The sequence below is a fragment of the Poromitra crassiceps genome (genome assembly GCF_964638095.1).
Source record: "Poromitra crassiceps genome assembly, chromosome: 1".
NCBI lineage: Eukaryota > Metazoa > Chordata > Actinopteri > Beryciformes > Melamphaidae > Poromitra > Poromitra crassiceps.
The window spans coordinates 76,687,139-76,714,692 of NC_139623.1; the positions used below are offsets into that span (position 1 = coordinate 76,687,139).

General features: G+C 46.8%; 1 protein-coding gene across 1 annotated transcript in view; it reads right to left on the minus strand.

Moving 5' to 3' along the window:
* The window catches only part of ltn1 (listerin E3 ubiquitin protein ligase 1), a 74,663-nt gene that overhangs the window by 16,132 nt on the left and 30,977 nt on the right, over nt 1–27,554 (minus strand). The window contains exons 17-25 of the mRNA XM_083634523.1: nt 15,647–15,797; nt 14,310–14,520; nt 12,085–12,241; nt 11,820–11,933; nt 11,184–11,311; nt 10,909–11,044; nt 8,257–8,401; nt 6,783–6,996; nt 5,692–5,929 (exon numbers count right to left, since the gene is read on the minus strand). Coding sequence (XP_083490649.1) covers nt 5,692–5,929; nt 6,783–6,996; nt 8,257–8,401; nt 10,909–11,044; nt 11,184–11,311; nt 11,820–11,933; nt 12,085–12,241; nt 14,310–14,520; nt 15,647–15,797 — 1,494 coding nt within the window. The remainder of the gene's footprint in view (nt 1–5,691; nt 5,930–6,782; nt 6,997–8,256; nt 8,402–10,908; nt 11,045–11,183; nt 11,312–11,819; nt 11,934–12,084; nt 12,242–14,309; nt 14,521–15,646; nt 15,798–27,554) is intronic.

The following is a 27,554-nucleotide window of genomic DNA, read 5'->3' on the forward strand; positions in this document are numbered from 1 at the left end:
TGTGCCTGCTTCGCAGCAGCTGGTTGAGCCACAGCACGTACCCCTGCTAGGTGCTGCTGAGTATGGTGACGATTTCAAGGAGAGGCTCACAGGTTTTCTGCGGGCCGAAGGCATGGCGGTGGATGACCTCCGAAGGTTATTCCCTACTGCTCCTGTACCTCCTACTCCTTCTGCCACGGCATCTGTTGTCCCGGGAGTTTCCAGGGCGGCCATGCTCCCTGCTGCCCCCACGCCTGAACCCCACATTCCCTCACCCACTAAGTATTCTGGGGACCCCAATTCTTGCCGTCAGTTCCTAACCCAGTGCCAGTTGGCGTTTAGCGCTCAACCTATACGATATGCCACTGAAGGGGCAAAGATAGCATTCCTGGCCAACCTGTTGGAGGGCCCTCCGCTCAGGTTGTTTAATGCTCTCTTCGAGCAAGGCTCCCCGCTTGCCTTGTCTTTTGCTGCTTGCTCTGGCGAACTCAGGAGAGTTTACGATCTTCCGGTGCGAGGCCAGCAGGCCGGTCAGCAGCTTATAAAGCTCCGTCAGGGAGGACTTTCAGTCCGTGAGTTTGTCGTCCAGTTTCGTAGCTTGGCAGTAGAGTCAGGTTGGAATGATAGTGCCCTGGCCACGGCTTTTCAAAATGGGTTGAACAGTGAGGTTGGGAGGGAGATGGCTCTCCGGGGTGGTTTACTTTCCTTGGACGGGGTGATAGATTTGGCCATCGGAATTGCGGACCAAATCTCTCTGTGGTGAGCCAGTGCTCCATCTCAGTTTCCATGTCCAGATACTCACGGGTTGGTGGGAGTCGTGGAGGGGCTGATAAGGGCACTACATGTTCAGCCTCGGCCGGACCAAGCGATGCAGGAGTGTCGTGAGGTCGCCGACCTACAGCATAGATACCGTACCTAGTCCTGCCCCCCCACCTACCGCGGTCGTTTTTACTAGCTCTGCCTCTCCGTCGGTCCCAAGGTTGGGACACAAGCAACTGGGCAGGGACCATCTCACCGATGAGGAGAGACAACGCCGTGTCCGCAACAACCTCTGCCTTTATTGTGCCTCGCCCGACCATAAGGTCGCCACCTGCCCCGACTGCCAGAAAAGGTTTCCCACCAAAACCTACCATTCTGCCCACAGCGCCGGGAAGAACCAGTGTCACATCTGCCTCTGTGACTACACCGATAGGGAGAAAGTGAGGATACTGCCTTGTTTGCATGACTACCACGTCCAGTGTATTGACCGTTGGCTAAAGGATAACTCCACCTGTCCCCTCTGCCGAGCCAACATGGCCGACATCGGCTCTCTGTAACACCTATGCAATTCATTATTTTGCTATTCCAACCAGAACATTCTCCTACTATTGATCCCAGTTTTCCACGCAGATCCATAGGCATGAGGCTGTTCGGAGCGACACAAGGGCAGAACCATGATTTTGCTCCAATGTCATCTCAGAGTCTTTCTGGGCTCTTTCTGCAGTCCTCTGGACAGCTGGCTGGAGGCCTCACTGGAATCCCCATCCTGTCTGTCCTCTTCATCCCCATCCTGCTGCTGCTGCTGCTGCTGCTGCTGCTGAGCATGTTAGTTTTCGCCGCCTACGTCTGTTCTCCGGAACTCTGCCCACTCCAGCGGGAGAAGAACAGTTTGAGCACTGGTCCTAGTTCTAGGAAGGTTCCTAGTAGAGGATGGGTCAAATGCAGAGGATGAATTTCCCCAAGGGGATAAATAAAGGATAACTTATAACTTAACTTACTTATAACTTACTTCATAGTTAAAAAGAAATCATTGTTTATCTTGTACTGGCTCTCATAGCCCCCTTCAGTTCACCCTCTCTTCTGAAACGCTCTTGTTTTAGTCTTCTTCTGCGTTTTGCTATGCTGAACCGTTTGGTTTGAACAAGTACAACTTCTTTTATAAGCATTTCTACGTCTATGAGGAAATAAATGGCAGATGAAAATCTCTGGTACAGTGCTGAAGCAGGAAGCTAACTACAATATCTATTATCTGTCTGTCTGTCTGTCTACAGTATCTGTCTATCTATCTATATATCTATCTATTAGGGGTGGGGGAAAAAATCGATTCACCTAAGTATCGCGATTTTTAATGTCACGATTTTTTTAATCGATCTTTTATTCCAGAATCGATAATCGCAAAAAAAAAAAAAAAAAAAAAAATTGGTGCTTGCAGTCAGGCCACTCACTGCAGGCCAGACGCCGCCTACTGCTTTACTAGTGGTTTTATTACTTTATTAGTTAGTCTGAAGTAATAATTACACTTCAGGGTTAAAGTGGGTGCATCTCATTGTAAAATTGGACTTCAAACGGCCCAAATCTGGCTTCAAACAGCCCAAATTGGGCTTCAAACGGCCCAAATTTCACGAGCGTCGGCCCATATCGGCCTGGCCTGCTTGGTATCTAATGCCCGGCCTGAATTATGATCCCAGTCCGCCCCTGTTTAACTATATCGCCCAGCCCTACTCATGATATAATATACAGTCTCTAGTGTATGATTCAACTTTTCCCATGCTCTAATCTAGTGTAAAAAAGCAAACAAACTGAAAAAATAAAAGAAAAAAATAAACAAAAATCGCAATAAATCGTAATATCGAATCGCAATAATCGTAGAATCGCAATACTTAACACGTTCACTGCCAATGACGAGTTGACTCGTCAAACACAATCCAACGGTTGACTGCCAATGACGAGTTGACTCGTCAAAAATTTTTTTTTTTTTTTTTGACGGTGCTACGTGGATCAATGCCCCCCACGTCTCCTATAAAAATATTGGAAGTATTGAATGTGTATAATCTATTTTACCGACCAACTAAGTGGCGACAGTGCTCTCCCGACAGAGAGAAAGCCAACCAAAAACAGCCGCGGGAGGAAGCCATTCTCAAGGAAATGGCTTGGCGATTTTACAGTCATCAGTCACCAGACTCGCCCGAGAGCGGCCGCGCCAGCAGCAGCACACCGAGAGCGGAGAGCGGTGCCTGGGTGCTGGCGTGGGGGATTGCAAATTTGCATAATAGATTATGGGTGAAACACACTTTGAAACACCCGCAGAAAGGCCAGAATCGCACGCATTCCGAAAACCCAGAAACGAACGAGCCTCATTCTCATACTGTAGGCGAAAAAGCTTTCACGCTGCTGCACACGGGCGCACAACGGTGGGGGGTTCCAAAAATAGACTGGGTGGGCAGCATAAAGCCTAGAATCGCACAAAGCTTCATCAAAGCTCTCAACCGAAAATCCAAGAAACGATTGAGCCCCATCCACAGTCCACACTCGCCACACTCGCCGACGAGGGGCCGCCAGAGAGGGAGGCTGCTCACTGCTCAGACAGACAGGAGAAACTGGCTTGTGACAAACGCCACCAGACACGCCCACGGAGGGAGGAGTTTGAAGGAGAGGGTGTTCAGAACTATATTGTTCAGATGTCTGATCTCTCACTGATGCCAAAAATAAATGGTTAAAGTGACTGTTCTGCCTGTTTGATTGAATTTCACAAAACTGCGATTATCTCAGCTTCCTGTCTCAGACGCTGAAACCATGCTGTACTCAACGGCTAATATCTACATAACTACTAACTCTACAAACTAACTCTTTTAGACGGAGAAAGCACACATTCTATTAGTACTTTTGTGAACTTCGTGTTCACAAAGTCCAAGCAGAAAATTATCCTCGGCTCTTGTAAAATGAGCCAGAATCCTCAAAAAACGGCTTGGCAGAAGCTACCTACAGTAAAAAAAAAACGGCTGGCAGTGAATGTGTTAAGAATCGCAATATAAATCGAATCGGCAACCAAGAATCGTGATAGTATCGAATCGGGAGATAAGTGAATCGCCACAGCCCTACTATCTATCTATCTATCTATCTATCTATCTATCTATCTATCTATCTATCTACCTATCTATCTATCTATCTATCTATCTAACAGAAACAGACAGGCGATCTCTGATTTGGCTACTAAATTTGGTAGTTGTAAAACAATTAGCATTATATTAGTCTCTTAGAACAGACGAGTTGGCTTCCGCAATTTTCAAATGCTTCCGCCATACCGTCTGTACTTCGTGGGGGAGAATCATGCACCAACCGGAATGGGAAGCAGAAAGGCGGGTCTTCCGCTCATTAGTCCAATCAGAATTTTTTTAAGGCGGGTCTTCCACTCATTAGTCCAATCAGAATTGTTTTTCGTGGACACACGTGCCGTGATTGGTCGGATTTTGTCGAACTTCCTTCCAGTCTGAAGGTTTTTTTCCCACTGTGTATAGCTGCATTCGCCGGATGTAGATGAGACAGTCTGTTTTAAGAGACTAGCGTTATATCAACGAGCAACGGATTGTCAAACGAATTTGACCATCGATGACAAACGTGACTTGGACGTAACGAGCAAGCTATCAATTGATATATCAACATCCCCCTAGCTGTCAACAGCTCCGCTAGGCCCGGGCTGCGCCGGGACATTTCCTTCGGTGGCTGGCCGAGCAGGGATTCTCTTACCGCGGCCTGCCCGGGGAGCTTCACACTAATCAACATCGTCACATTCAAGCCACAACTGAACAAAATAACAGCTAATGTAGCTAGTTAGCTAACTTCCCAAATGCTTGTGACGATAAGTCGGCCTCTCCTAGCAAAGGCTACATGGACCAAACAAAAATGAGGACTTGGAGAAGTCAGCAAGTTGGACTAACGTTACAAGTTCTGAAAATGTGTGCCTTCGTCATTCCAGCTATTAACGCGATATCGGTTGTTCATTATGTCTATGAGAGGCAGCTGTGCTGCTAGGCTAACATATAGCAAGTGCTAACGTTACTTAGCTGGTAAGTAACGTTAGCGCTTCCTAGCAGCACATTGGTACACAACCGATGCTGGAATTAGACACATTTTCAGAACTTACCACTTAAGTCCTACATCCTGGCTCACTTCCAAGTCGTCTCCTTGTTTTTGCGGTCTGGAATCCGTTATTCCATGAGACGACTGTTGTGTTAGTTAGTCCCAGACAGCCAGGCTGGAGAGAGCCTGGTGACGCGGGGTTAGGTTGGCAACCCAACAAGGAAACTCACTGACTTTAAACGACTGGACACTGCTTACAGCTAACGCTACAGCTTTTAACCAGGACTTCTATCAGGAAATACTCAGATAAACACAATTAAAGTGAAAGGCAGATACGGCCGAGACGAGTGGAAACTAGCAGCGTTACTGTCGGCAGTGTCTGGAGCAATGTCAGAACAGGGAAGGGAGGGGCGGATGGACGGGTGAAGGCTAGGGCGCGCGCGAGCTGCCGGCCCGTGCTATGCTTGGCATCACCAGGGTAACAAGTCATACCTGATGTCACCTAGGACTATGGCTCTCGCACAAATCCTGTACCATCTCGTCTACGAGACTTCATGAGGGGGAGGGGGGGTTCATGGGGGTAACATTCAAACACCTTCACCTATTTATTTGAAGCTTAGCCCACGTTTAATATGACCATCCAAGATTGTAACAACATACTGTATACTGTATATGATACAAAATTAAGAAATGCATAATATGGCCCCTTTAAGAAAAATTAACAGCCTCTTACTCAAGTTTACTTGCAAGTACTCACACACACACGCACACACACAGACACGTGCGCGCACGCACGCACACGCTCACACACACACACACACACACACACACACACACACACACACACGCACACGCACACACACACAAAAGGTTTACTTTTCTAGTAGGTGGTAGGCCGTCATCTGCAGTGGGCGGGCCTTAAACAGCAGCAGAGGACAGAGGGTGTTAAGGAGTGTCTGGAGGGGCTCTGGCAGGCTGGTCTTCTGGTCCGCTATGAATCGTGCCGGCAGGGTGTTCTGGTTCAGCTGCTGCACAGGCACATATGTCAGAGCCACGCCCACCGACTGCAGTACAGCCAATGGGAACAGAGGGTCATCCGGTTCGGTGAAGGTGTCTGCAATAATGAAGAGTTACCATTAAAAAAGTCACCAGTCACCATAAAGAATAGCAACCACGTGCACACACCCTTCTACACTACGACTGAAAAGCAACTGTGAGTGCCGGACTCGGCTGTACGTCCGCACCACTGAAACACAGCCAGTCACACATCTGCGTTTAGAGCTGCAGCGTTGCACCCACAAGCCACTGCTCAAAACACACATTACAGCTCATTCATGAATGAATACAACTGGATCCAATCAGATTACTGTAGAAGAATCCATCTTAGTTGACCACATGTGGAAATTGTAAACTACAGTATATACATTAGATATTAGGGGTGGGGGAAAAAATCGATAGACCATAGTATCGCGATATTTTGCCTGACGATATTGTATCGATATTTGGACGACAAGCATAGTTTTTTTTTTTTTTTGCAGGCCATGCCATGCCAGGCCACCGGGCATCTGCCCGAAGTGCCCGATGTTGTAGTCCGCGCCTGCAGTGGCGTATTGAGTCCAGAGAAGCTTAATAATGTAGCCTACATGTGGGGCAAAAACAAAACAAAACAAAAAAAAACTGCATGTTTTACTTCCGGTGAGGTCAAGGAAAAGGTAGGAAAAGGAGTTAGACAATATATCGAAATATGGCAATATTCAATATATCGCAATATCGGCGATATCGCAATATCGCAATACTATCGTATCGTGACTCAAGTATCGTTTTAGTATCGTATCGTGGGCATCTGGTGATTCCCACCCCTATTAGATATAACACTGAAAACAAAAATGTCAAGGATGCTATGTGAGTATCTTCCTTCTCTCATTTTCACTTTGCACACACACGCACTCAATCCCACATACACACACCTGTAATTTTGATAGGCAGTGGCAACATTAGGTTATAGACTCCTTCGACGAAGAAGTCTCGCCATTCACCAGCCAGTTCTGATGGCAGCTTCTCCAGAACACCAGGGGGCGATGATGTGAAGAAGTGGTTCAGCTGCACGATCAGCACGGCGTTCTTACACACAAACAGCTGCACCCACGGGTCCCATAGATTACTCACATTCTCACTGGCAGTCTGAGAGTGGAAGCAAGAAAGACAAAGATGAGTGACTGACAAGCAGATCAGAGAAATAAACAAGAGCTGCAGCTGTTGAAAAGGTATAACCAAAGAAACCCTGGAGAATGTCAACATTTGACAACAGTATAATAAATAAATAAATAAATAAATAAATAAATAAATGTATAAGCAAAGAAACCCTGGAGAATGTCAACATTTGACAACAGTATAATAAATAAATAAATAAATGTATAAGCAAAGAAACCCTGGTGAATGTCAACATTTGACAACATTATAATAAATAAATAAATAAATAAATAAATCAATGTATAACCAAAGAAACCTGAGAATGTCAACATTTGACAACATTATAATAAATAAATAAATAAATAAAGCCTGGATTTAAAACCATATGATAACATGCATCAAACACTCAGTCCGTACCGTTGTGTTCTGCAACTGACCTGGGCTCTACGACCTGAGAGTAAAACTAGAATGACCGCACCGCGGATTTATGCCTCCGCCATTAGTTCATTCTCGAGTCCAAATCGCCATTTGAGGCAAATTGGAAGAAATTCCGTCAAGGCGCTCCTGAGATTACAGAGTTACATAGCTTGGAAATTGGGTGTGTGAGGTCACAGTGACCTTGAACTTTGACCTTTAACCATCAAAGTCTAATCAGTTTAACCTTGATTGCAAGTTAATGTTTGAGGCTAATTTGATGAAATTCCATCAAGATATTCCTGAGATATGGCGTTAACAAGCTTGAAAATGGCGTTGGAGAGGTCACAGTGACCTTGACCTTTGATCACCAAAATGTAATCCTTTCGTCCTTGCACCCAAGTCAACGTTTGAGCCAAATTGGAAGAAATTCCATCAAGCCGTTCTTGAGATATCGCTTTAACGAACTTGGGAATGGCATCCGTGAGGTCACAGTGACCTTGACCTTTTTAACCAGGAAAATCTAATCAGTTCATCCTTGAGTCCAAGTCGATGTTTGAGGCAAATTTGATGAAACTCCGTCAAGGCATTCCTGAGATATTGCGTTAACAAGCTTGAAAATGGCGTTCGAGAGGTCACAGTGACCTTGGCCTTTGACCTTTGACCACCAAAATCTAATCAGTTCATCCTTGAGTCTAAGTCGATGTTTGATGCAAATTTGATGAAATTCCGTCAGGCGTTCCTCAGATATCGCGTTAACGAACATCAGCCGGACGGATGGACGGCTATCACCGGCGGAGGCATAATACATTTATATTTGTTACTATCCTATCTTACCTCCAACCAGGCTAGCATAGAGCAGAGCAAGAAGTCCCACTGGCTGCCACCGAGAACAGTAGGAGAATGAGTCACCAGCCAGGACAGGAAACGCATCATCTCCACAGTGAGGGTCAACTGTGCAGCAGATGCTTTAGACAGGTCACTGAAACAGAAAGATGTGTCAAATGTAGAAATAGCATAGATGGGTGGACATAATGATCCACAGACACCCCATTATTTACACCTGGGTTTTAAATGTGAGCTGTATCTGGATAAGTTATCTGGTTGTTCTCTGGATAAGGAAAAACGCATGTTAATGCAAGGTGTAAACACACCGTGTGATCAGGATGTAATCAGATCGGTCTGACCACATCAGGAGGTAGTCTGGCTCACATTGTGTCCAGATCTATTTGACCCCATTTACACCTGCGCCGTTTCTCAATACCAAGAATGCATTCTTGTTCTTGGGTTCTTGGGGAGAACGTTCTTGCTAGTCGTTCTTGGAAGAATGAACTTGCTAGGTCACAAGCACACATGACGCTGTTGGCAGTTTGAGACGATGCTTTCTTGAGAGTATTGCGCAATACCAGCGCAGAGGCCGCCTGCAGTACTACACAAATAAAAAGCTCAGCTGATGTAGATGCAGCCAATTGTGCTCTGGAACTTTTTGCCATTTTTTGCCATAAATGTTCATAAAGTGGCACTTATTGAAACCTACTACCCTGCTTGTAGGCATCAAAAGTCATCAGAAATTAATTTAGTGATGAAATAAAACTTTAAATTGTAAAAAACTTTCCGGAGCTTATGGCGTCTTCTCTGCTGCGTTCTGCCTCTGCTTATGCCGAAATGCATGCTGGGATATCTGCCTTGCCAAGTTGACAAGTCACCAACCAGAGCATCCTTGGTAAAGTGGGCGTGTCGAGAACACATCCGGGAATTTTAAGCGTTCTTGGCGAAATGTGAACTTTGTATTGGAACAGTACCGTAAATTCCGGACTATAAGACGCACCGGTGTATAAGCCGCGGGACCAAAATTGACTATTTTTTTCTTCTATAAGCCGCACCGGACTATAAGCCGCGGGTGTTTTGATGTTTAATTACCATATGAAAGGGTTCGTGCACAGAGAGGAATGTCGGGAAAGAGATCGCTGTTTGGGGAAGCTCCCATTTATTAACATTTCAACAAAACAAAACAAAAGTCAGGTCACTAATCCCCAGACAAAATCACACAACAATAGGCTACCGTATATGTGCAGCAAACCTGTAACCAGAGAAGTCAAGTCACTAATCCTCGTCTTCCTCTTCTTCCTGCGTACTGAAACCACCAAAGTCCTCATCTTCAGTGTCGGAAACGAACAGGTTCAGGGTGGCTTCGTCAACCACTCTCCTCTCTCCTTCAGGTGCCATGGCACGAGTCCGATACCTCACGAGTCCGACACCTCACGAGTCCGAAAAAAGAGGCTAACTTCCCCCAGACCCTAACCCAAAACCTAACCTCTCCCACCCCCACGCCTAAACCTAACATCCCCCAGACCCTAACCCAAAACCTAACCTCTCCCACCCCCACGCCTAAACCTAACCTCCCCCAGACCCTAACCCAAAACCATGAGGTGTCGGACTCGTGAGGTATCGGACTCGTGAGGTATCGGACTAGGGGGCAGTCCCCGTGGCGTCATCCTCTTCATCCCGCAGCAGTCCAGCGTTTTGGAACCCGTTGGTAATTGTGGATGTTTTCACACTCCTATAATATTCCGTGATCTTCCTTTGTGTGAATTCGCCGAAGTTTGTGATTTTCTCCTGATAGTCGGGAGGGAGTTGTTCAGTAGTTCTCCCCCGGACGGACAGTCCCTTTTGCCCAGGTTACGCGCGGCTGCTCTGTTTGATCGGCGGCTGCTCTCTTTTAATGCGAGATTGACTGCTTTCAACTTGAAAGCTGCCTCGTGTGAATTTCTGCGTACCTTCCCCATGGTAAGTGAGAGTGTTGCTTCTACTGCTCGTCTTGTTGTGAATATTCCTTGATCTTCCTTTGTGTGAATTCGCCGAAGTTTGTGATTTTCTCCTGGTAGTCGGGGGAGGGAGTTGTTGCCCGAGTGGCCGTTTGCTTACCGTAATTACCATATGTAAGTGGTCACGCACAGAGGGGATTGTCGGGAAGAGATGGCTGTTTGAGGAAGCTCCCATTTACCGTATTACAACATTTCAACAAAACAACATAACACAACACCACCGTTGTTTATTTTTACAGTGCACACAGTGTCCGCGGTGTGGTGAAAAGAGGGCAAGAGAGGAAATTAAAACAGAAGTGGATTTATAGTTAGAAAGAGTGCTAAAAAAGAGAGATTTTTTTTTTTTTTTTTTTTTTTTCTGAAAAAATCCATAGATAAGACGCACCGTTATATAAGCCGCAGGGGCCAAAAAACGGGAAAAAAGCCGCGGCTTATAGTCCGGAATTTACGGTACTTGGGCTGCGACTGATGACGTTTCACAGGGACACAAGAACGCAAGAACACACAAGAACGCTTATTGAGAAACAGCACTGGTTTTTAAATGTGACCTGTATCCAGATAAGTTATCTGGATACAGGTCACATTTAAAAACCAGGTCTAAATGGGGTGATAGAGAGGCAGGATGGTGCATGGCTGTTAGTATGCCTGTCTGTGATTACATTACCTGCTAAAGAGGAACCAGTCCTCCTTGGTGTTCCTCCACTCTATCAGGGAGGCCAAGACAGCCTGTAGGACCTCCTCTTCTACCGGAGTGTTTGCTTCCAGACAGCACAGCAGCACCGCCAGACACCCGCACACATCTGGGACACATAATAACCCCAAATTATGATTTGCTTGTGAAACTGTGTGTGTGGCTGTGTGTATATATGTGTGTGCGAGAGAGAGAGAGAGAGAGAGAGAGAGAGAGAGAGAGAGAGAGCGAGCGCATTATGTTCTCACTGTTGTTCTCTTGCCAGTTGACTATTCCAGCAGTGGCCAGATCTGTCAGAGTCTCTCTGTCTTCTTTGGTCATGGTGGGGCAGAGCACCTGGAGTGTGCTCAGTTTGCTCGGAGACACTGGGAATAAACTGAACAAGAAACAGACAATTTTGAATAGAAAAGACAGTAGAAACATCACGGCTAGAGTTGGCTTTCAAAAGCATTTTAAGAACAATGAAACGTTAACTTTTATGCCATGCTGTGTTGATAAATACTTATTCATGACATGTGCACCCCCTTCCTTAGTCGACAGGACCATCTCACAAATATTGCATTTTGCTCTATTCTCATTTAATTTTGAGACGTGTGCCCACACTTTCCAACACTTGTGCCGATCCGCCATGTTAACAAACACAACGGGAAGTGGGGATGGGATGTAATTGTAGGACATCAACAGAGGAGGACAGGGGGTTCGAGAAGAGGATTTGTTCAAATTGGGGATTACGGTAACAAATCTGGGTATTTTACTCACTTGGAAAGGGTTCCAAAACAGAAATGGGTAACAGAATCCACACCTAATCACAGTTTTGAATATGACAATGTAGACAACTATTTTTTTACATGATAATAAATGAACTAATAAAATCAACTACTGACCTGTCTGCACTTCTGTAGAGCTTCCTAATGGTGGCGTTGCCGGTGGCTGCCAAGCTGTTGGTCTGGATGTAGTTCTCTAGCGTCAGAGACCATAGACCTCCCTCCTCCAATGACCTGTAGGGCAGCAATATGATGCACAATACATACAATGTTAATAGTTTCAGATTATTGTTTGGAAAGAGTAACACTCCTATACTTTGCCCAGTTCTAAATGAACGTCATTGTTTCTAAAGCTAAAGGCCAGACGTGACTTAGTGACCCTCACCTTGTGTACAGTGTCTCCAGCAGGCCTTTAACTGGAGCCTGGCTGTGAAGTCCCTTTGTCAGTCCCCAGTCAGTCAGCAGGCTGTGGTAGGCAGACACCACAGCGGGGCTGTACTCCACCTCCTTACACCACTGTAGTGCATACAGCAGCTCTGCAACTGGCAAACAGGAACGTACGTACATCAGTGGTGTATAAAGTACTCGAAAACCATACTTAAGTAAAAGTAAAGATATCTTCCCAGAAAAAGACTTTGGTAAAAGTCAAAGTCACTCATTAGAATATTACTTGAGTAAAAGTCTTAAAGTACTTGATATTTTCTCTACTTAAGTATCAAAAGTAATTTTCTGATATTAAATGTACTTAAAGGAGAATTTCGGTTTTTTACACCACGGTCCTCATTTCCAGCTTAAAATATGATGTTTTACTCACCCAAATACCTTTGGTTTCATTCGGATCCCTACAGAAGATCTGTCGCACTGAGTACACTCCTCAAACAGCCTATAATTGGAGCATACGGGGCAAGCTCCATGATGCGCTCTGTAAATAACACTTTTTCAGTCACGCCGCGCTCCATATCCTCAATATATGATACATAAATACACGTGAGGCTGTTTGTATGCCTCCGGGCTGTTCAGGTCTCCTCATACGGGGTCTGTGAATCCAAATCTCGTTCGTCCCGTTCAAGTCTCGTGAGAGTTTAAACAACGGCTGCTCTGAAGTTACAGGAGATATTCCCCTCGTGATTATTGTCTTGTTCACAACAACTTGAAGATTTTGTGAAACGATGGCCGCCCTTATCGATTTGAGCCAGAGTATATGCTTGCAGAGTTGGCCGAAATTGAAGAGCGGACAAGGAGAGAGAGGGACAGCAGGACGAACAAGCCGCTGCACGGCCGAGAATAAATGGTGATTGGTGGTGTTCATGTGGACGCTGTAACTCTCACGGTTCACAGACCCCGTATGAGACCTGAACAGCCCGGAGGCGTACAAACAGCCTCACGTGTATTTATGTATCATATATTGAGGATATGGAGCGCGGCGTGACTGAAAAAGTGTTATTTACAGAGCGCATCATGGAGCTTGCCCCGTATGCTCCAATTATAGGCTGTTTGAGGAGTGTACTCAGTGTGACAGATCTTCTGTAGGGATCCGAATGAAACCAAAGGTATTTGGGTGAGTAAAACATCATATTTTAAGCTGGAAATGAGGACCGTGGTGTAAAAAACCGAAATTCTCCTTTAAGTATTGAAAGTAAAAAGTACAAGTAAATGCTGCAAAAAAAGATCAAGCAAAAGACATGCCTGGGCTTGAGTGGAAGTCTATTTCTTCTTCTTGACTTTTATAGCCGCTGGCAAACAACATTATGTTGCATTACAGCCACCAAATTGAATGGCGTGTGGATCGTGATTAACGTAACTTGCAAACTAGGAGCACTGATTTGCCAAACCTGATCGTGCTGGCAGGCTACGCAATTTCTTCTGATTTTACTTTGTAACTAAGATGCTTGGGGGAAATGTAGTGGAGTAAAAGTATCCATTTTATTTGAGATGTAGTGGAGTAAAAGTGAAAGTTGACAGAAATATAAATACTCAAGTAAAGTACAGATACTCAGAAAAAATACGTAAGTACTGTACTTAAGTATTTATACTTAGTTACATTACACCACTGCGTACATGCACACATATCACTACCTCCTTACACCACTGTAGTGCATACAGCAGCTCTGCAACTGGCAAACAGGAACGTATATGCACACATATCACTACCTCCTTACACCACTGTAGTGCATACAGCAGCTCTGCAACTGGCAAACAGGAACGCACATGCACACATATCACTACCTCCTTACACCACTGTAGTGCATACAGCAGCTCTGCAACTGGCAAACAGGAACGTATATGCACACATATCACTACCTCCTTACACCACTGTAGTGTATACAGCAGCTCTGCAACTGGCAAACAGGAACGTATATGCACACATATCACTACCTCCTTACACCACTGTAGTGCATACAGCAGCTCTGCAACTGGCAAACAGGAACGTATATGCACACATATCACTACCTCCTTACACCACTGTAGTGCATACAGCAGCTCTGCAACTGGCAAACAGGAACGCACATGCATGCACACATATTAAATGGCAAACACTGGATGCCGTTCCACCGCAGCATATATATACCTGTACAAAGAAAAATGTCAAGAATATAGTCCCAGTTATACCTGTGCACGTGAGGTTTGGCAGGTATGAGGAAGAGTCTGCCTCATGTTGGTCACAGGGTGCGACTGCAGCAATGTGGACCACCCTCCCTAACAGGGCGCAGGCACATAGGTGGGCTGGCACTCTGGTCGAGACCCGGAACTTCCACACATCCATACAGGGGTAGTCACAAACGACTCGAAGACGGCTGGACAGCAATGGGCCCTTCACCCACTGCAGAGGAGAGGAGAGGAGAGGAGGAGAGGAGAGGAGAGCAGAGGAGAGGAGAGGAGAGGAGAGGGGGAACACGCACGCAGGAGATGTAAGAACGACATGTGAATGTCTGTCAACACATCTGCCAAGTAGTTTAGGCGCATGATATTATTTAAGCACAGTCCTCGTAAAAACACTAAAGCATCAGATAAGATCTTAATGCTCCCCTAAACAGTTACCAAATGTATAGCAGTGCCTCAATGAGTTATTTTCTTTAAAGTCGAGCTGAACCCAAAAATGACTTTTCTTTTCTTTTAGTTCTAATACCTGGGTATGCAGTGCACCTATTTAATAATGTATGCAAAACAAAATCAGAACAATCTAATTTATTTAGTTTTTCACACTTTTTCCACATCAAAAGTTCATTTTTCAAGATTTCATTGATAACAGTAATGTACAGTTTGCTGACGTCACCTAGTACTATCAAATTTCTACCCCATTTCAACCAATCATATCACGACATGCAGCTGTCAATCAAATCTTCATTTCAGGATAATTTTCTCTTCCAAATCAAGTAGAAAATGGCGCCTAGTGCCTGTCATCTGGCAGAATTCCTATCCCATAAACTAACTACTAACTTGGCCAACTGTTAGAAACATGAACAAAAAACAAAAACTATAATCTCTAAGAATGCAAAGAAATGTAACTGGCTCGTGAAAACGCGCATTCCAGGGATATCGTATCGTTACAGCAGCGATAATGGCGTGCGCATCCGAGAGCTTGGTTGTCAGGGGTCGCACTTCGGAGATTCCAGGCCGACATGCTGCACTCTCCGCTCGGCAACACGAAGGCAGCTGGCTGCCTGCGGGTCGCTGAGCTCCACTCCTCCCGTCAAAAGGCTCTTCCCGATGGGAGCCCCACAACACACTGAATCCCACTCGATTTGGAGGCGGAATATGCCAGGATTGGCCAAAGCCCAATCCAGTCCCCAGAATTGTCAAATAAAATCATCGACATGATACTATGACCCGCCTCTCAACCTGTCATCTTAGACAAACTATGTTTTCAGTCTGAAACGGACTCATTATGCACGTGACGAACAGGTTCAGTTCGACTTTAAGTAAGAACAGATGACTGGCTGACTCACCTGAGGCGGTAAGGCCTGTCTGATTCTCGTCCATTCTATTTGGCTGGGTGTCAAGAGGGAGAGGAACTGGATAAAGAGGGGGGAGTCTTGATGGCAGATGGAGGTCATTGTCTCCACTAAGCTCTGAACAGCCAGAACTAGAACCTGTAAACTGAAACACAACAGCAAGAAGGAGGTAGAGTTAGAACTAGAACCTGTAAACTGAAACACAACAGCAAGAAGGAGGTAGAGTTGGAACTAGAACCTGTAAACTGAAACACAACAGCAAGAAGGAGGTAGAGTTAGAACTAGAACCTGTAAAGTGAAACACAACAGCAAGAAGGAGGTAGAGTTGGAACTAGAACCTGTAAACTGAAACACAACAGCAAGAAGGAGGTAGAGTTGGAACTAGAACCTGTAAACTGAAACACAACAGCAAGAAGGAGGTAGAGTTAGAACTAGAACCTGTAAACTGAAACACAACAGCAAGAAGGAGGTAGAGTTGGAACTAGAACCTGTAAACTGAAACACAACAGCAAGAAGGAGGTAGAGTTAGAACTAGAACCTGTAAACTGAAACACAATAGCAAGAAGAAGGTAGAGTTAGAACTAGAACCTGTAAACTGAGACACAATAGCAAGAAGGAGGTAGAGTTGGAACTAGAACCTGTAAACTGAAACACAATAGCAAGAAGAAGGTAGAGTTAGAACTAGAACCTGTAAACTGAAACACAACAGCAAGAAGGAGGTAGAGTTAGAACTAGAACCTGTAAACTGAAACACAACAGCAAGGATGGAGGTAGAGTTAGAACTAGAACCTGTAAAGTGAAACACAACAGCAAGGATGGAGGTAGAGTTACGCTATGTTCACACAGGGCACCTACGCCTTGCCTTGCCTCAACCCACGCCTACACCTACAGACCTTGAGCTGCGCGTGAACCTATCACACGCATTTGCGATCACACTGCATGCCTATTCCACGCTGAACCTGAGCCGAGTTACAAGCGCCTCTCCTCTCTCCCGAGTGTTTTTTTTTGTCACGTGTGGTCCCGAATTATCATTGGTAGGTTAAATAAATCGGATATATTTAATGTGCTATTGATGCTGGATATGTATAACCAGGTCTCCTTCTTGGGTGACTGCTGTCATAGAGAACTGGATGCTGTTGTACTAAGTGGATTAACTTTTCATTGTCCATCTTGCTTCTTCAGTCGCTATTCTCTCTCCTGAAGATTTGTTTACCGACGGGGAGAAAGCCCCACGTAATAGCCACCCGTCAATCACTCTCTCTCTCTCTATGCTCAACACTGTTTTAGTAACACCATTTTATTTTGAAATTCAGTTGCCTTTGCCATTTCCCACGGATATTGTCGCGTTTTTCCTTCATGGCTTGACAGAAGAAGTATGCCTTCACGCGCCTAGTCGGTTTGAAAATGGAACTCATGCCTAAACGATAAAATCGGCGCAGCTCAGGCAAGGCGTGGGTACACGCAAGGTTCACGTTGAGGCGCCCTGTGTACACAGCCTCATTGACTAAAAAGGACGCCTATTTAAAAGCGTGGGTAAAGGCAAGGCGTAGGCAAGGCTTGGGTGCCCTGTGTGAACGTAGCCTTAGAACTAGAACCTGTAAAGTGAAACACAACAGCAAAGGAGGTAGAGTTAGAACTAGAACCTGTAAAGTGAAACACAACAGCAAAGAAGGAGGTAGAGTTAGAACTAGAACCTGTAAACTGAAACACAACAGCAAGGAAGGAGGTAGAGTTAGAACTAGAACCTGTAAACTGAAACACAACAGCAAGGAAGGAGGTAGAGTTAGAACTAGAACCTGTAAAGTGAAACACAACAGCAAAGAAGGAGGTAGAGTTAGAACTAGAACCTGTAAAATGAAATACAACAGTAAGGAAGGAAGTTGTAAAGTGCGGGGTGCGTCTAGTAGCTGGTGGGATTGTGCAACACCTGACTCTTCCTCGGTCAGAAGGAATACACTGGCACTGCAGAGTAACTTCAACAAATGGGTTTATTGTCCAACACCCAGGTCAACAGCATTCTTTAGATGAGCTTGCTTACATCAAGATGTGTGGTTGTGAATATAGTAATGTGTGTGGTTTCTGCAATAACAAGATAAAATAACAAAATATTAGCAGAATGTACAAAACTCACATATAAGCTACAGGTAGACTGGCTACATGATCATTAACTCATTGAGTGCCATGGACGAGTATGTCCGTCAATTGGTTTAGTAACGTAGAGTGCCAAGGACGAGTATGTTCGGCAATTGCGTTTTTTGACGGTGGGACGTGCATCAAAGCCAGATCTATCTCCTGTGAAAGTATGGTGGCTGTTGAATGTGTAAAAGCTATTTTAGGGACCCATTAGGTGGCGACAATGCTCTCCAGATTACAGAAAGGCCAGGAGAAAACAAAGAAGAAGTCGTTGGGGAAACGGAAATCGCATCGCATCCGTATGCATCGATATGCATGAAGCATAACGTTAGCTGTGCCTGCAGCAGCCAATCTGCTGCCACAATTGAGCCGCTCCGTGTCCGTTGCGACAGCCCATCCGCAGGATCAGCCGTGGAGTTGTTATTATTCTCAACTGGAAGCATGGGAGCCGGTGACAAACACACGCGGAACGCTGTAAAAAAGCTGAATGTAGCGCACCGGCCGCACCCTTCACTGTGCACAGCAGCAGAAAGCCACCAGAGACACTCCCACTACGAGGGGTTTGCAGTTGAGGCGGGGGGGGGGGGGGCACGCAGAGCAGCACACAACACCCAGACAGCAGGACAGGATTGGCAAACGCAAGCCAGAATATCCGATGCCCACCAGCAGCAAATCAAGACCAGCAAGAAGCTGCAACCAGCAGCGCACGCAGGGGCCAGCGCTGCTGGTTGCAGCTAAAAAATATTATTCTGCCAAACAAAATTCCCTGGCCTTCACTGTTTTATTGAAGGAAATTATTTTTGAGGTGTGACTACATTAGAAAATATTAGCTTCAGAGTCAGTGATGTGCTTGAAATGTTTAATTTCACAAAAGGCTAATTATCTCAGCTTCTAGAAAAAAATGTCTGTTTTTGGTTAAATCAAGCTATCTTCTCCGGCTCATAACTAAAGAACGGAAAATGGGATCAATAAACTTTTTTTTGCAGATGATAGAAGAGAGTCTCATCGTTCTTTGTGCATGTTCGGTGTTTACATAGTAATATCACACAATATTCTGTGGGCCTCGAGAAATCACTGAAAACGCTCTGAAACTCTGGCACTGGGAGCGTCCGTTCTCCAAAAGTGGCTGGCACTCAATGAGTTAACATAAAATGTACCAATTCAACATTTAAGATGGAGCATACAGAAATAATAATATGAAAATTAACTGCAATACCAGAAAACTCCACAAAATGACGCTTCATCACAAGCAACATAATAGTGTCCATTGACTTCCATTTAGCCCAGTACAGCCTGCTAGTCATTTACAATTATTAACTCAATGCCAACATAAACATGGTGCTTTGCATTACAAAGTTGCCCTCAACAGAAATGGCATGAAATCTACAGTATATCCCCATCCCAATGCTCCCTACAAGAGCTGCTAGCGTTAGCTTGACAATTAGCATCGCGATTAGCATTAGCTTCACCCAATTGGTGAACATTAGCTGAATTAGCTGACATTCGACAGTTTAATTATATAACTACTAAACCCAACATAAACAGGACACAAAATACAGTCCCACATGACTCACATGCTTATAGACGCACACCAACGCTTCACAACAAGGGAGGGGAAAAGTACTTGAGCAGCTAACAGGTGACTTGATGCTGCATGAGGTGAAGCAGACTGATTGATGCAAGACACGTGGCTCACTGCTGCAGGGATGGAACAGACTAACATGCTTGGGCAATGTCACATGGTCATGCAAGGGCCTCTGGGTAATGGAGTTTTAAAGGGCAACAGGGGCTTTTCTACAGCCGCCCCTGTATTTGTGCAGCAAATACACCTCCTACAAAAGTCCCTGTTGAACTAAGGGGAGGTGTTATCATCATCATCGGGCATCTGAGGCAATACAACGAGCTTGGCCACAGGTCGAGTGTAGGTACGGTCCTTCAGCTGCACCTCCGCCGACCGGACTCTGCCATCCACTCCAGGGAACACCTTTGCGACCTTCCCGACTGGCCACATGGCTCTTGGTAACTGATATTCCACTATCATAACTACCTGACCCACGGTGAGGTCGGATGTAGCATTTCTCCACTTCTGCCTCAGTTGGAGGCTGGGGAGGTAACGACGGATGAACTGGCTCCAGAAGTGGTCAGCGATGATTTGACTTTGCTTCCATCTTCTGGTACTAAGGAAATCACTTGATCCATAGACCACCTGAGGCAGGGACGCGTCTCGCCGCCCAATTAAGAGGAGGTTTGGGGTGATAGGGTCTGGATCAGCAATGTCCGATGAAGCATAGCCGAGAGGCTTCGAATTAAGGATGCCCTCCACTTCTATGAGCGCGGTGAGGAGAACTTCCTCCGGGACGATCTGGTCTTTGAGGATAACCTGGAGCGCAGACTTGACCGACTTTATCTCCCGCTCCCAAGCCCCTCCGAAATGGGGTGCGTGTGGCGGATTGAAGCGGAAGGAAATCTTCTGCTCGGCCAACTGCTCCTGAAGCCTGGGTTCCATCGCTGCAAAGGCCTCTTGCACCTCCCTGGTTCCACCTCGGAAATTGGTGCCCTGGTCCGACCATATCTCATATGGTTTCCCACGGCGGGAGATGAACCTGCGCAGTGACATCAGGTAGGACTCTGAGTCAAGGCTAGGCAGTAAGTCCAGGTGCACACATCGGGTCGTTAAGCACTTAAATATTATACCCCAGCGCTTTTCGCGCCTACGGCCAATCTTTATGGTGAAGGGGCCGAAGCAATCAACTCCTGTTGACCAGAAGGCTGGCTTGTGGATCCTAAGTCGTGCTGAGGGCAAGTCGGCCATTTTAGGGATGATGGGTTTCCCACGCCATTTCTGGCACTCTACGCATTGGCGCTGATGGCTCCGAATCACTTGTCGGCCTCTAGTGATCCAGTAAGTGCGGCGGATCTCCGCAAAGACTCGCTCCGGACCGGGATGTAGGAGATGTGCATCATAATGCTGTACGATGAGCTTGGTTAGAGAACGCTCTGATGGTAGCACAATGGGATGTAGAGTGTCAGATTCCAGGCCTTCTGCTCGTCTTAGGCGACCCCCAACTCTTATTAGCCCAGTTGCAGAGTCATACTCGGGTGAGAGCGCACTCAGACGACTGTTGGAATGCACTGCTTGTCCCTTGGCCAAGGCATTGACTTCCTCGGTGAAACTGTCATATTGAGCTGACTTGAGAAGGGCTGTTTCTGATTCGATGCGTTCAGCGGCAGTCATAGGAGAAGCCGCCCCGTCGAGGGACTGGTGAGTAGCCTTCACAAGCTCTTCCCAGGATGTGAACTGGCCTGGGTCTGGAGTAGCCAGCTTAGCTACTGTCACTTGGCCGCAAAACACCCCCTTGCGTAACTCATCACCTTCAGCCTCATCCTTGCAGGTAGGCTGGGCTGGCCAGTGTTCTGGAGTCCGTCTGAGAAACTTGGGGCCCTGAGTCCAGCGGCTGCTAGGTGTGAGGTCTGGTAGCGATTTCCCTCTTGTGATGTCATCAGCAGGATTTTCCTCTGAAGTAACGTACCGCCACTGCTGGACTTCAGTGAGCTCCTGGATCTCTGCAATCCGGGTCCCGACGAAGACCTTGTAACGGCAAGACTCTGATAGCAACCAAGTCAGGACGGTAGTGGAATCGGTCCACAAAATGGTCTGCTGCAGCGGCAAGGTGAGTTCAGCGTGCAGAGTCTTAGCCAGCTGGGCTCCGGTCAGGGCTGCACTCAGCTCCAAACGTGGCATGGACAGCTGCTTGCGGGGTGCAATACGGGATCTGGCCATCAAGAACGAGGTATGGATGTGTCCGTGAGTATCTGTGACTCTCAGGTAAGCTACAGATCCGTAGGCTTTCTCTGACGTATCACAGAACACATGCACCTCGAAGATGGAGTCAAGAGAGTCTGCACAGGTTGGCATGTACCACCGTGGCATGGTGATACCTTGCAGGTGAGAAAGCTCCTTCTCCCACTCTACCCAGGCCTCAAGGAGCTTGCCGGTGAGGGGGTCATCCCATCCTCGCTCCTCTTTCCACAGGGCCTGTACGAGGACCTTCGCTCGGATGGTGTAGGGGCTGATATAACCCAACGGGTCATATTGACTTGCGAGTACCCGGTACACATTGCGAAGTGTTGGCTCAGGGTAGGACACTGGCCGATGCTTGTACCCCAGGGTATCGGTGGGGCAATGCCAGCGAAGTCCAAGCGTTGACTCTTGGGGATCGGCTTGATGGAAGGTCAGCCAGAGCTCGCAACCATCTGATCTGGCCGCAGTTGTCAGGTGAGACACCACTTCAGGGACGTTACTGGCCCACTGCCTTATCTCGAATCCTCCAGCAGCTAATAGCTCCCTCATTTTGTCGATGAGTTGCTTCGCTTGGTGTTGAGCAGGAAGCGACTGAAGACAGTTGTCCACATAAAAGGCAGTGTGAACAGACTCAAACACGTCCTCGTTTCCTTCTCTGTGGTCTCCCACATGACGTTGAACAGCATAAGTGACGCAGCACGGGCTGCAAGTGGTCCCAAAGGGCAGCACTCGCCATTCATAAACATCTGGGGGCCTCTCATGCTGTCCATCCCTCCAGAGAAAGCGGAGCAAAGGCCGATCTTCGGGCAGAAGGCGCACTTGATGAAACATGGCCTTAATGTCACCGCTTATGGCCACTGTATGCTGGCGGAACCGAAGCAATACTCCCAGAAGAGAAGGGCTCAATGTTGGGCCTGGCAACAGGAGATGGTTAAGAACAGTGTGCTGGTACTGAAAGGAGCAGTTGAAGACTAAGCAGGATTTACCATTGTGGTGCATGACATGGTGGGGGAGGTACCAGGATTCAGTAGAATTGCTTACCTCCTCTGGAGTTAGTTTCACCACATAACCAGACTTCTCAAGCTTGCAAATCTCTTGGTTGTGTGTATCAGCTCGACCTGGGTCCTTCAGCATCCAACGCTCTGTGGCTCTGAGAAGAGCCATGACGGCTCCTGCAGGTGCCTGGAGGCAGGGGAACTCTTTCTGCCTCAGCAACGGGGTGGCGTACCGCTCGACTCCATCTACTGGTACACGAATAGTCCTAGACTTCAGCATATCCATAGCCTGTTGGTCTTCCTTTGAGCGAGTCACCTCCTTCTCATTCGTGAAGGGTAGAATGTCTAGCTGCCACAGCCGTTCTACATTCTTGTAGAGGTCTGGAGACTGAGTGATGAAGGAAGAGTGCAAACAAACGCTCTCGTCTGCCTGTTGGGGTAAAACACTAGCGGGCCCCTGAAGTGCCCACCCTAGCTCCGTGCAGACAGCCACTGGCCCCCCTGGTGGTCCGCGTAGTACAGGACGAGTGGGGGTGATCAGGTGAGGGTGATCGGACCCAATGAGGATCATCGGTTTCACCCGACTGAAACTTTTGAGGGGAAGTTCTCGAAGATGGCTGTACCTCTTCTTGAGGGTTTCTGTCGGGCAGGATTGTTCAGCTAATGCCAACTGGTCAGCAGTGAAAGCATTCACTATCCTATGTCTCACCTTTGGCTTGGCTTTGGTGGACACTTCCAAGGTTATGCTCCCTCCTTGTAGCTGTAAGACATCCTGACGGATGGTTCGAAGGGCTAGCGCTTCTTCTTCCCTCTCAAGGCCGAGGAACTTGGCAGCGGCAGGAAGTATGATGGTCCTCTCTGAACCATCGTCCAACACTGCATAAGTGTCCATGGTCTTCTTCCCGTTGTGGAGTTGAACTCGAACCACTTTCAGCATCACTCTGCCGGAGTGACCAGAGTGGTCGACATAGACCACACTAGATGCCGTGCTTACGGTGTAGACATTAGGATTTTGTTCTTTGGCCTTAGCAAAGTTGTGCAGCACGAGAAGGTGTTGTTCTCCACAAGTACTGCAGGCTTTCTTCAGTGTGCAATTATCAGGGGAGTGCTTCCATCCACATCTCCTGCACCTGCTCTTCTCTCTGATCCAGGTAGCAACGGCAGTGAGGTCCAGCTTGGCGAATTCACTACATCCACTTAAGTAGTGTTCTGTTCCTTCACAGAAAGGGCAGTAGGGCGTAAACCGCTCTCTCTTTTTGGTCGTGGCCGCCAATTTAGGAGCTGCACCGCGAGTGTCAGCCGGCTGCTGTGATGTAGCTAGATCTGGCCCATAATAGATGGAAGTAGACTTACTCTTGCGTATCATTTCGGGTGGCCTGCGATCCTTCCGTTCAGGGTATGGCTTGTCCAAAGTGTACAACTCTGTGGCCCGCCTGGACACCTGTATTGCTTGGGACTTCCGCTCCAACCACTCTGCCAGGTCATAGAGAGTGTAGGTTCGGCTGGATCCAGTCTGTATGACGCCTCGGTTAAGACAGTACTCTGCAAAGCTGTCACGATAGCCCGTTGGAAGTTTAGTGAGCAGTCTGTCCACATGAGAGCCGCAATGAAGCTCACTCTGGGCTACTCCCTCCACAGTGCTAAGCATTCCCACCAGACTGGCAACCGCCAGGGCGAAATCTTCAAAGGCTTGAGAATCACCTGACTTTATAGGCGGGGAGTGCAGGATGGCACTGAGTTCACTTTGTACTAGTTGCCTGGGCTGTCCATACTTCTGCTCCAGAGCCTGCATGGCGCTAGTATAGGGAGCAAGGTCATGTATGTATCGTTTGGCCAGTTGGAATGCACTGGGGAACTTCACATGATCTAACAAGATCTGATATTTGTAGTCCTCTGACAAATGCTTATGAGGCCCAAGGACGCTGTCCAGCCCTTTCTTTAGCAAGGCAAAATCGCTCTCCCTGCCTGAGCTGAAAACTGAGAGCTTGGGTTTTGGGATGCCATAGGAGGACGCGATCATCATCTCCAACATTCCGGGGTTCAAACTCTCTAGAGCAGGTGCTGTGGAGGATGTTGGTATCCACCATGCGCTGGTGACGGACCATACTGAGGCACAGGCTGTTGAAGTGCATAAGACACAGGCTGAGGTGGCACATATTGAGGTACAGGCTGTGGTACTGCATGTAGCGTAGGCCGAGATGGCACAGGCTGAGGCACCCACCGTTGGGCCACTGGACGGACTGGTGGAACCCATGGCCGGAAACCGTGTGCAGGGGGAGGCGGAGCCCTAACTCCATCCAAAATGGGTTGAGGACCTGCTGGCACGTATGACGGTGGCAGCCACAGCTGCACAGGTGTCATGCCTCGCTGTGCTGTTTGCTGGGGTACCACATGCTGTAAAGTGAGAGGCCCATGTGGTGTTGGATGCACTGGTCTGAAGAGAAGATCAGGCCCCGGTGGGCCCATCCTCAGGCCTGATGACGGTCTACCCCCAGGAGGTGCTGTTAGGGGCCTGTCCTGGGCAGGCATAGTATTAACCTTCCGGCTTGGAGGTGCGGATGACATCCGTACCCCAGGTGGCTCAGCGAATCGAGGTGGAGTGGCAAATCTCTCCGTGGGTGATGGCTCTTCGCGCACGGGAGCAGTGATCTCCTCCAGACGCTGCACTCGTTTATTGAGTTCATGTGACTCATCCATACACTTGGAGCCCCCGCATCTGATGTTGAATGCCCATAAAGCATTCCTCCATCCTTTGCCATCTGAACTCCTCCATGTCCTGCTGCGTGGTGAGGCTGGGATCCAACCATTCTGTGTCGGGTTCCTCATAGGTGGTTTCTGGTGACATTCGCCTAGTTGTAGGATATGAGACCTCAAAGTCCGCCAGATGTCCGGGGAACCTGTGGGTCCGGCTGGGATGGGAACTTCGTGGTGCATCATAACCTCTGGCTGTAGCCATGTTGTCTGAATACAGGTGAAGCACACATCCGGCTCGGAGGACCACTTTGTAAAGTGCGGGGTGCGTCTAGTAGCTGGTGGGATTGTGCAACACCTGACTCTTCCTCGGTCAGAAGGACAACAGCATTCTTTAGATGAGCTTGCTTACATCAAGATGTGTGGCCCTGTGTACACAGCCTCATTGACTAAAAAGGACGCCTATTTAAAAGCGTGGGTAAAGGCAAGGCGTAGGCAAGGCTTGGGTGCCCTGTGTGAATGTAGCCTTAGAACTAGAACCTGTAAAGTGAAACACAACAGCAAAGAAGGAGGTAGAGTTAGAACTAGAACCTGTAAAGTGAAACACAACAGCAAAGAAGGAGGTAGAGTTAGAACTAGAACCTGTAAACTGAAACACAACAGCAAGGAAGGAGGTAGAGTTAGAACTAGAACCTGTAAACTGAAACACAACAGCAAGGAAGGAGGTAGAGTTAGAACTAGAACCTGTAAAGTGAAACACAACAGCAAAGAAGGAGGTAGAGTTAGAACTAGAACCTGTAAACTGAAATACAACAGTAAGGAAGGAAGTTGTAAAGTGCGGGGTGCGTCTAGTAGCTGGTGGGATTGTGCAACACCTGACTCTTCCTCGGTCAGAAGGAATACACTGGCACTGCAGAGAGTAACTTCAACAAATGGGTTTATTGTCCAACACCCAGGTCAACAGCATTCTTTAGATGAGCTTGCTTACATCAAGATGTGTGGTTGTGAATATAGTAATGTGTGTGGTTTCTGCAATAACAAGATAAAATAACAAAATATTAGCAGAATGTACAAAACTCACATATAAGCTACAGGTAGACTGGCTACATGATCATTAACATAAAATGTACCAATTCAACATTTAAGATGGAGCATACAGAAATAATAATATGAAAATTAACTGCAATACCAGAAAACTCCACAAAATGACGCTTCATCACAAGCAACATAATAGTGTCCATTGACTTCCATTTAGCCCAGTACAGCCTGCTAGTCATTTACAATTATTAACTCAATGCCAACATAAACATGGTGCTTTGCATTACAAAGTTGCCCTCAACAGAAATGGCATGAAATCTACAGTATATCCCCATCCCAATGCTCCCTACAAGAGCTGCTAGCGTTAGCTTGACAATTAGCATCGCGATTAGCATTAGCTTCACCCAATTGGTGAACATTAGCTGAATTAGCTGACATTCGACAGTTTAATTATATAACTACAAAACCCAACATAAACAGGACACAAAATACAGTCCCACATGACTCACATGCTTATAGACGCACACCAACGCTTCACAACAAGGGAGGGGAAAAGTACTTGAGCAGCTAACAGGTGACTTGATGCTGCATGAGGTGAAGCAGACTGATTGATGCAAGACACGTGGCTCACTGCTGCAGGGATGGAACAGACTAACATGCTTGGACAATGTCACATGGTCATGCAAGGGCCTCTGGGTAATGGAGTTTTAAAGGGCAACAGGGGCTTTTCTACAGAGGTAGAGTTAGAATTAGAACCTGTAAACTGAAACACAACAGCAAGAAGGAGGTAGAGTTAGAACTAGAACCTGTAAAGTAAAACACAACAGCAAGGAAGGAGGTAGAGTTAGAACTAGAACCTGTAAAGTGAAACACAACAGCAAAGAATGAGGTAGAGTTAGAACTAGAACCTGTAAAGTGAAACACAACAGCAAGAAGGAGGTAGAGTTAGAACTAGAACCTGTAAAGTGAAACACAACAGCAAAGAAGGAGGTAGAGTTAGAACTAGAACCTGTAAAGTGAAACACAACAGCAAAGAAGGAGCTAGAGTTAACAGGAAACATGAGAGAAACAAAGACCTGATTCAAATTGTGGGAAGTGGACCAGGTTACTAAGACTTTATTTTTTTGTTAGTGAATAAAGTGATTTCTCCACCTTAACACGACAAGGTCACTCTCTTGTTGTTTCCTAACAATCCAGGCAGAGTGAATGATGACAAAATAACTGTCTTCATGTTTACTGTAGG